The sequence below is a fragment of the Mytilus galloprovincialis genome, chromosome 13 (genome assembly GCF_965363235.1).
Source record: "Mytilus galloprovincialis chromosome 13, xbMytGall1.hap1.1, whole genome shotgun sequence".
Classification (NCBI taxonomy): Eukaryota; Metazoa; Mollusca; class Bivalvia; order Mytilida; family Mytilidae; genus Mytilus; species Mytilus galloprovincialis.
Genome location: NC_134850.1, coordinates 57290667 through 57301078, shown reverse-complemented (window position 1 = coordinate 57301078; position 10412 = coordinate 57290667). Strand labels below are relative to the sequence as shown.

The 10412-nt window shown below is 35.1% G+C and overlaps 1 protein-coding gene across 1 annotated transcript; it reads left to right on the top strand.

Annotated features, from left to right (window-relative positions):
- Positions 1-7102: 7102 nt before the first annotated feature.
- LOC143056403 (SCAN domain-containing protein 3-like) lies at positions 7103-10135 on the top strand. Its single transcript, XM_076229493.1, has 3 exons — positions 7103-8693; positions 9102-9434; positions 9788-10135. The coding sequence occupies exons 1-3, from the start codon at positions 8037-8039 to the stop codon at positions 10079-10081; spliced, it is 1284 nt and encodes a 427-aa protein (XP_076085608.1). The 5' UTR covers positions 7103-8036; the 3' UTR covers positions 10082-10135.
- Positions 10136-10412: the final 277 nt, after the last annotated feature.

Below are 10412 nucleotides of genomic sequence, written 5' to 3'. Positions count from 1 at the left end.
ATAGGTAAAAGTATGGATAGTAACACAAAGTGTCCAAACAGATATAGATATAAACTATTGAGGCAATTTTTGCCATACCTTTTTATGGGACTTCATACGGATTCAGTTGCCAGTTGGATGTATTTAGCAACATATTACTATTGTTTTGGCCAGTACAGAACGTCTCTTAAACTTATATTCCATGCTTTGAAGGAATGCACCAATGGTAAACTATTCAACGAAATATGTAAGTTAACGTCCACTAATATTTCTACGATCGAGAAAGAAGGAATACGACAAAAGATATGGAAAAGGAGACATGTATATAAGCACCATGTCGTAAATGAGATATCTTTTTATTTTAATTCTCGGGTTATTCCTCCAGAATTAGATGTGCAGGCTACTACACTTGCCTACATACCTTTGAGGGTATACATTCATTTTCTAAGATTTCTCTGTTTCTATCGATTAAAGGAAGATTTTCAGTGTATGCAAGCGATTAATGACCTTCGGTTATCCGTATCTAGAACACATTTTGAAGATATAGAATGTGCTCTCGAACAAGCCTACCATTGTTTAGCAAAAGCTTTATTGATCTTTGGACAACCGAAAGAGGCTCGATTTTATTTTGATAAATCAAACGCGTATAAAGAAAAATATAAGGGTTTTTATTTCTAATATTCAATCTTACACATACATGCCATTATAAGACTCGGCACCGTGATGGTACTCCAAACCGCGATGGTCAAGCTGACCTGCGATGGTCCCCGCTGAGGTGTGTTGTTTAATACGCTTATGTGCGATGACGGCATTGATACTGTTTTAGTGATTCAAACAAAATACAGTTTTGGTTCAAGCAAATACTATACATAGATGAAACAAACATCAGAAAAACTCAACCATAATAATATTCGTGTTAAAACAGTTCCTCAGTTATAATGACTCTTTAATTAAAAAACTATTTTTAGATCATTTGGTTTGATGGATAACTATGCAGAAGTGCAAGGGTGGTTATGCTAAATGTAATATATTTGCTATGTGATAATACAATCCAGTTTCTATCACTAATTTATTAACAAGTACATCGTTTGATGGTCAGACTACAGAATGACAACATGTGTATAAGAACTTCAATTGATCTATTTAATTACATGTTTATTTAAGAATGTGCAGACATGTGAGAGTTACTGATCTGTCAATTATAATTACTGTAACAGATGATACGGTAATAAAGTGAGGTGAACTTTATAACACTTCTCCGGCCTTAGATAAAAACAAATTAAAAACAAATTAACTCAATTACAGAAAATTAATGTCTTTTCACGGCTACTGATTGATAAGTCCATATCAGTTTGAAAACAAATAAAAATGTCAGATCACAAAGATTCATTCGTTAAAGTCTGTCTGCACTGAAACTATAATGTCCTACTATGAAAATAAAAATTAAAATGTTCGCACTGGTCTTGTTGTTATTTCTTACACTAATTGATATGTACACACATGCACTGCGAAGTACTTAATGCACTCCAAACGGTTGTGAGGATTATTATGCCTCTTTATAAATCAACCATTTATTTCAACACAAAATCCTTTAAATGCGATGGTTCTTTTCTTATTATCTTCGGATAGCGTGGTTCCATTTGTTCAGTCATGTTTGACGGTTTCTCGATTTGCGATTGTTCGGTCTCAGGAGTACTTATCGGTATAGTTATTTCTGGCTCAAACAAATCACTGTCATTGTCACATTTTTCTTCATTTTCGTTGTTTGTGCAATCGAAGTTTCGTACTCTGATGTGGTCAATATGTCTACGAATGACACGTCCATCTTGCAATTTAATATGAAATGAAAGTGGTCCTGATTGTTTTATAATTTCTCCTGGAATCCATTTAATCTTTGAACCAATTGCGAAATTTCGGGCAAATACTCCCTGTCCTACATTAATTTGTCTGTTCACAGATTTCTTATCGTGATAATGTTTCTGTTTTTGTTGTCTCTCCTGAACTCGCTTCTCGATATTTGGAAAAACTAAATCTAGACGTGACTTGAGTTTCCTTTTCATTAGCAATTCTGACGGTGCCAGTCCTGTCGTTGTTTGTGGCGTAATACGGTAGTTGAAAAGAAAATGGTTCAACTTTTCCTGGATAGTTCCTTCTTTGATTTTCTTCATTCCTTCTTTGAAACTCTGAACTGCTCGTTCAGCACAACCATTACTAGCGGGATGCCACGGCGCGGAAGTGCGATGTTCAATTCCATTTGATTTCACATAATCGGCGAATTACTTACTAGTAAATGCGGCTCCATTATCACTAATTATATGATCACATAATCCATGTGTTGCACACGTTTGTTGAAGTTTTGAAATCGTAGCTTCGGATGATGTAGAATTCATAACGTGTATGTCTATCCATTTTGAATACGCATCAACTATAATTAGAAATGATTTGTTCATAAATGGTCCTGCAAAGTCTATGTGTATTCTTAACCACGGATGGCTCGGATATTCCCACGGATGTAACGGTGCTTCTGCTGGTAATTTGCGGTTTTCCCGACAACTATAACAATTAACAACAGTTACTTCCAAGTCATTGTCCATTCCCGGCCACCATATATAGCTTCTTGCTAGACTTTTCATTCTAGTAATCCCTGGATGTCCTTGGTGTAATTCATTTAACATGGCTTCACGTCCTGGTTGTGGTATAATTACTCTTCCTCCCCACAATATGCATCCGTCCTGACTACACAGTTCATTTTTTCTACTATAATACGGCCTTATGTCTTCACTGGGACATTTTGACGGCCATCCATTCAAAATGTATCTAAGCACCATAGACAGTATTGTGTCCTTGCGTGTCCACTTTTGAATTTGTTTAGCATCAACTGGTGTAGTGGCTAAATGTTCCTTTAATAATATAGTATCACCTGGCGTTAATGTCTTTTCAATGTTTGTTTTCAGCGGTAGTCTACTTAGTCCATCCGCATTACCATTCAAACTCCCTTCTTTGGATACAATCGTGTACTCATATGCAGCTAAAGTCAGTGCCCACCTTTGAATTCGAGATGCGGCTATTGTAGGTATAGGTTTATCTTCTCGAAATAAACCTATGAGCGGCTTGTGATCGGTTATGATTGTAACGGGGTGTCCATACAAATATTGATGAAATTTCTTGATACCAAATATTATGGCCAGACTCTCCTTCTCAAGAACGGAATAATTCTTCTCTGCTGATGTAAGTGTTCGAGATGTATAAGCTATTGGTTTGTCGCTGCCGTCGTCCATTTTATGCGAAAGTACGGCGCCTAATCCATATGGTGATGCATCACATGCTAATATTAATTTCTTTTTTGGATCGAAATGTACAAGTACTGATGCGGATTTCAACAGCTGTTTTGACTCTATGAACGCTTTTTCCTGTTCTTTTTCCCAACTCCATTTTGTGTCTTTCTGTAGAAGTACATGTAGCGGCTTTAACAAGTGAGACAAATTCGCTAAGAATCTATTGTAATAGTTCAGCATTCCAAGATAAGCTTTCAGTTATGTCACGTTTGTCGGACTTGGTGCTTTATCGATCGCCTCAACTTTACTTTCCACTGGATATATTCCGTGTTTGTTTATTTTAAATCCCAAATAAACAACTTCTTCGGCCATGAACACACACTTCTGTTTTTTTAACCGAATTCCGATTCTCTTAAATCTAGACAATAACTCAGAAAGAGTATTAAGATGTTCCTCCCTTGTTTTACCCGTTATCAGTATATCATCTCTTCGAACCAAAACATTGGCTATACCTTGAACAACATTTTCAAGTGTTCTTTGGAAAATACCTGGGCTGGACGCTACACCATACGAAAGTCTATTGTATCTGAATAAACCCTTATGCGTGTTTATAGTCACATATCTCTTACTGTCCTCATCAAGTTCAATCTGTTGATATGCTTGGTTTAAATCCAATTTTGTATATTCTTGTCCTCCTCCAAGCGTTGCGTATAAATCCTCTGTTTTAGGAATAGGATTATTATCCAACTTTGAAACGGCATTAACGGTTACCTTGTAGTCACCATAAATTCTAATAGATCCGTTCTCCTAAACTACAGGTACTATCGGAGCGGACCAGTCGGAAAATTCCACTTGCTGAATCTGACCCTCCTTCTCAAGACGTTCAAGTTCCATCTCCACTTTATCCTTCAACGCATACGGGAAAGGGCGAGCCTTGAAATATTTCGGTACGGCACTCTCATCAACATAACTCTTGGCTTTCATGCCTTTTACAGTTCTAAGTTCATCTTTGAAAACTTCCTTATTTGCTTCCAAGATCACATTCAAATCACTTGATTGATTATCACTTTCAACGACGGAGAAAATATCCTTCCAATCCAGTTGGAGTTTGTTCAACCAGTCTCGGCCAAGTAAATTCGGACCTTTACGCTTCACTATCAGTAATGGTAGTTTTGCACTTTCCTTCTTGTAGTTGACATTGCACATCCTATTACAGGAATCTGCTCTCCCATGTATGTTCGGAGTTTAGCACTTGTCGATTCGATTCTGAATTTCGACTTGTATTCCTTGTAAGTATCCTCGCTCATGATAGAAACGGACGCTCCAGTATCTATTTCCATGGCTATTTCACATTCATTCACATCGATTTGCACTTTATATGCCTCATTACGTTTATTTCCAAAATGAAAAACTGAGTAAACTTCATTTTCACTTTCACTACTTTCATCCTGCTCCATGAAATGAGCACGTGGTTTAAAACGTGATTTAAACTCTCTGTGATTTTCACTTAAATTCCCATTTGCAGATTTGTTACGGCATTTCTTTGCGATATGTCCTTTCTTTTTACAACTGTGGCATTTTGCATCCTTGAACCTGCATTCAGCGGCTAAGTGATTTCCTCCACACCGGTAACAATCTCCTTGTTTCGAATTTCCAGAGTTGTTTCTTGTATATGATTTTGAAACTTTGTTGATTTGTTTCTGAAATGTTCCATTTGTCCCACTCGCTTGGATGTCCTGTGCATTCTTCTCTGCAGTCTCCATAGCGGTAGCAATTTCCAATGTCTTTCCAAATGCTAAATTCGGCTCTGCTAACAGTCTCCTCTGTATGCGGTCACTCTTTATCCCGACGACTAACCTGTCACGTAACACCGCGTTTAACGTGTCACCATAATTACAGTGTTCTGTCAGACTTCTTAGTGCTGCAATAAATGTCCTCACTGACTCATCGCTGTGTCTTGTCCTACTGTTAAATTTAAGTCTCTGAATGATTTCTGATGGTACTGGATCTCGGTGGTCCTTCACTAGTTTTGTTCAATCGGCCAATGATTTCGTTCCTGGTTTGGCTGGTGCCAATAAATCCCTTATTAATTTGTAGGTATTCTTCCCACATACACTTAAGAAAATATCCCGTTTCTGGTCTTCTTCGTCTATCTCATTAGCATTAAAATAATGTTCCATACGTTCTACATATTGTGTCCAATCTTCGGATTCAGCAAAAGAGTCTAATATCCCGTAAGTCGGCATTGTCACTTGTAGAAATTCACATTTATTTTAATATCCAGTTTTTTCCTCGTCGCCAAAATGTGTAATATATTTGCTTTGTGATAATACAATCCAGTTTCTATAACTAATTTATTAACAAGTACATCGTTTGATGGTCAGACTACAGAATGACAACATGTGTATAAGAACTTCAATTGATCTATTTAATTACATGTTTATTTAAGAATGTGCAGACAAGTGCGAGTTGCTAATCTGTCAATTATAATTACTGTAACAGATGATACGGTAATAAAGTGAGGTGAACTTTATAACACTTCTCCGGCCTTAGATAAAAACAAATTAAAAACAAATTAACTCAATTACAGAAAATTAATGTCTTTTCACGGCTACTGATTGATAAGTCCATATCACTTTGAAAACAAATAAAAATGTCAGATCACAAAGATTCATTCGTTAAAGTTTGTCTGCACGCTCAGGGTGGTTATGCTAAATGACATGTTATGTTCATGATTGTATCAAAATTGTCAACAAACAGTAGAGGGCTAATTATACAAGCAAAGGCTGATAGAGGCTTTTAAAGCCTATCAGTGATGATCAGTTAATATAAAAAGGTCATTCGAATTAAAAAAAAAATATGCATATATTTTTTTATAAGTAAATGGCTAGTTTTTATGATAATTAGTTATCAAAGGTACCAGGAGTATAATTTAATTTTCGTCTACATAAGACTCCTCAGTGACGCTCAGATCAAAATAGTAATAAAGCCAAACAAGTACAAAGTTGAAGAGCATTGAGGATTCAAAATTCCAAAAAGTTGTACCAAATACGGCTTAAGTAATGTATTCCTGGATAGAAAATCCCTAGTTTTCGAAAAAATCACAGTTTCGTAAACAGGAAATTTATAAAAAAAATACCACATATGGTATTCTGGTCAACACCGAAATGATGACTACTTGCCTGGTGATACCCTTGGAGTCAACACGTCCACCAGCAGAATCGATCCAGTGGTGAAAATAGTCAAAGATACCAGGATTATAATTTAATACGCCAGACGCGCGTTTCGTCATCATAAGACTCTTGTCAATATAGTTATATAATGCCAAATAAGTACAAAGTATCAAACTTTTTCTCAAGAAAGTTCTATAATTTGTTCAAATTTAAAAGACACCTACTTGTTTTATTGTTTGCTTCCAGTCAACAATTCGACGAGATGTTTTCCGTATACAATGAAATCAGTGTGACCTTTCACGTACAAATCCGGTGATCGCAATACCCATAGATTTGTCATTGAAATGAAATATAATCTTATTGTTTCCAAAGGTGACTATCGGTAAAAAATATATTTAAAAAACGACATTTCATTTGCTGCCATATTTGCACAATCATAACAGATCGAGATATTTTTTTGACGGTTATACGATATGGATGCGTAAAAATGATAAAATCGAGCACAGAAGACCAAGTTAATGGTATATATGTTAGCGGCAATAAGAGAAATTAGGCATTAAGCTTAAATCCTAGGCAATAAGCTAACGCCTAGGCATTAAGTTATTGCCTGAAATTTCCAGGCATTAAGCTTATTGCCTGAAATTTGGTGATGATTATTCATCCTATTGCCGAACATGATTTTAGGCAATAAGTGAAATTTTAGAATTTAGGTGTTTCTAGAGATTTTTCTTGAAATAAAGTATTTTCTTAGTTATATTCCTAATATTAATATACGTTTATCTGACAAATCTTCAAATTTTAGTACTTTTCTTATTTAAAACAGAATTAACTCATACTTTTTTGTGGAAGTACAAAAAATAAAAAGGATTTAAAAAAGTGATTGTATCCCATAAAAAAGGGGAGATTCTATATAATCCTTATAATAATTATTTGAAAATGTTTACACTTCACTGGTCAAGCTGGTTTGAACTGGTCAAAAGTAGACAAAATTAAGATATGATTTTTTGCTCATACCATTTTATTGGATAAGTTAATTTTCTTTGTTAAAATATTTGTTAAATGCCCTCAGGCCATCTTGTCTTTTTCACTTCTTTATCAGGATTATTCGCATTAAGTGACACCATGTCTATTGAGGAAAAATTTCTTGAATCTTTGAGGTCTAAATTTGAATCAGGGAAAACAAGGAGCATATACCCTAGAGTAAAGTACCATGATCTTTTGGCAAAGATTAAACTTTTGGAATCATCCGAAAAGAAATTGACAAAAGATTACTACAATTTAAGAAGGTATGACATTTTTAATATTGGTGGTTTTGAAAGGTTGATAACTAAAGTCAGCGAGAATGACGAGGGAAATTTCAAAATTTATGTCTTCCTAGAGGAACTCTATGGTATTTTGGAAAAGGCACATAAAGAAACAGGTCATGGCGGCAGAGATCGCATGATAAAACAACTAAATAATGGATATGCTAACATTTCACGTGATGCAATTGAATTATTTCTGTCACTTTGTGAAAATTGCAATATGAAAAAAAAAACATATAGGGAAAGGCGTAGTAGTGAAACCCATTTTATCTAAAGACTTTAACAGTAGAGGACAAGTTGATTTGATGGATTTTCAATCAAACCCAGATGGAAACTATAAATTTATTATGGTATTTCAAGACAACCTTACAAAATTCTGTAACATTAAAGCCCTTACCTCAAAATGTGCATCAGAGGTGGCTTTTAATCTAATTGATATTTTCACAATTTTTGGTGCGCCCCATATACTGCAAAGTGACAATGGTCGGGAATTCACAGCTTTGGTCATATCCGAGTTAAAATTAATGTGGCCAGAACTTGTTATCGTTCATGGGAAACCGAGACATCCCCAATCACAGGGTAGCATTGAGCGATCAAATGGAGATATCCATGACATGCTAACTGCATGGCTGAGGGACAATGAATCAACAAAGTTGTCAATTGGTATCAAGTTCGTCCAGATTCAAAAGAATTCAGCTCTAAACAAAGGCATTGGACGGTCCCCCTATGAAGCTTTATTTGGTAAATGTGCAACAATTGGATTAACATCAGAAACCAAAATTCCGAAAGAAATATTGATGACCTTAGAAAAGGAAGAGGACTTACTTAAGCTCCAGACAGAGTCTGTAAATGATCAACCTGTAGCTGAAAATAAAACAGAAAACATTGTCCATGCCTCTGATATACCAGAATCTATTGCAGAACCAAATGTGGAACCTTCTACTCCAATCACTGATGAAACAGTAAGTTGAAAATAGTACTCAGAAATATTAAAAAAAAAAAAAAAAAAAAACGACTCTTTAATCCTGGAGGGAGCTTGAACTTAAGTACTTCCATGTAATATATAACAGATAAACCACAGGAATGATATTCGGAGCTTAAGAAAAAAAAAAGTCTGCTTACTATAAGTTTTTGTTGAAGGCCGTATGGTTACCTACAGGTCTTATCTTATATACTATCCTGTCTCTGGCGGACAGTTGTCCTATTGATTAGCATACCAAATCTTCGTATTTTTAAATTGAGTGTTAAGTCAAACGATCATTTTGAACAAAACTTCATTACCACAAAACTGTAATTAAATTTTAAAAACTGATGTATGACCACACCAAATGATTGTTTTTACCTTATTATTTATGGAAACTATTTTTCAGGATGTCTTAAAGTGCTATGTATGTGAAAAGGATACATCTGGAGCTCATATGTGTAGTAAATGTGATAAACACATTCATGTTATATGTGGTACTACTGTTAGTGAAGAGGGATACGGTTCAAAGGTGGTATGTCCAAATTGTAAAATTGATACCAACAGAGTTCGACATCGTTCTGGAGCCATGGACAGTCAACTGAAGCAGGCAAACACTATGATAGCCAGGAGCAAAAAGGAACTAGGGACGGCAGAAGTTGGGCAAACAGTTGCCGTACCAATACCTATGTTTGATAGAGGGAAGGGTGACAGTAGAAATTTACTCGGCCGAGTCATTGAGGTAAGATATTTAATCAAAAGTTGACTGCATCATTAAAATATCATGTTTATTAAATACTAAACAGAAAGAAAACAAGAAAAGTAATTATGTTTATATTAATGTAGGAAGGGGGTTATGGGACCAGGCCCCTCCCCCACTTTTTGAAAAATCCAGGATCTGCACCTGACGAAAATCAGATGCGTATTAATGCCACAAAGACAGTTGAAAATCACCATATGCAGCACGAATTCATTTCATAATTCGCAAAATGCAAATACCTAATTAATTCTACTCTCAGAAATAATTCTTTATCGATATTTTAATGAAAATAATCAAACTGCCTGCAAAAGAATTTTATCTGTTTATTTTTTCAGGTCAATGATAAGGGCAATGCTGTTGTGGCTACAAGATTTGGACAACTTCAAGGAACATTTGGAACAAATGAGATGGGAATATGTAAACAAAATTTAATTCTGGAAGAGGAAATTAATTGTGAAACAACTTTAAGTGTACGTGAGGCAGCAACCCATCAGTCATTATCCGGAGGTCAAGGATTTTTCAAATGTTCTTGTAAAACTAAATGTTTAAGTAACCGGTGCAAATGCAAGAAAAACGGGAGAAAGTGCAATAGTCGGTGCCACAGTTCTACAACTTGTGATAACAAATGATTTTAACACAAATTTGTATCAAGTTTTCATGTTTTATAAGTAATATTTGACGAGTTTTAATATAAAAACACATCTTATCTGTGATTTTATTTCCAGGAGATGACATTTTAAACTTCAGTTCTCGTAATTTTATTATGTAACAAATGTATAATTTTTATTTTTAATTGAATAAATGTCTTTTATTTACTCGCATTTATACTTTAGGCATTAAGCTTAATGCCTGGACACATTTTTCAGGATTTAAGCTTAAATCCTAGGATTTAAGACTAATGCCTAACATCATTTAGGCATTAGACGTAATGCCTAGGCGTTAGCTTATTGCCTAGGATTT

Excerpts from the sequence above, each read along its gene's own strand:
- LOC143056403 (XM_076229493.1), top strand. The coding sequence starts at position 8,037 with ATGGATTTTCAATCAAACCCAGATGGAAACTATAAATTTATTATGGTA. Across the intron at positions 8,694-9,101 it reads CTCCAATCACTGATGAAACA|GATGTCTTAAAGTGCTATGT; the intron begins GTAAGTTGAAAA and ends ACTATTTTTCAG. Across the intron at positions 9,435-9,787 it reads TACTCGGCCGAGTCATTGAG|GTCAATGATAAGGGCAATGC; the intron begins GTAAGATATTTA and ends TTATTTTTTCAG.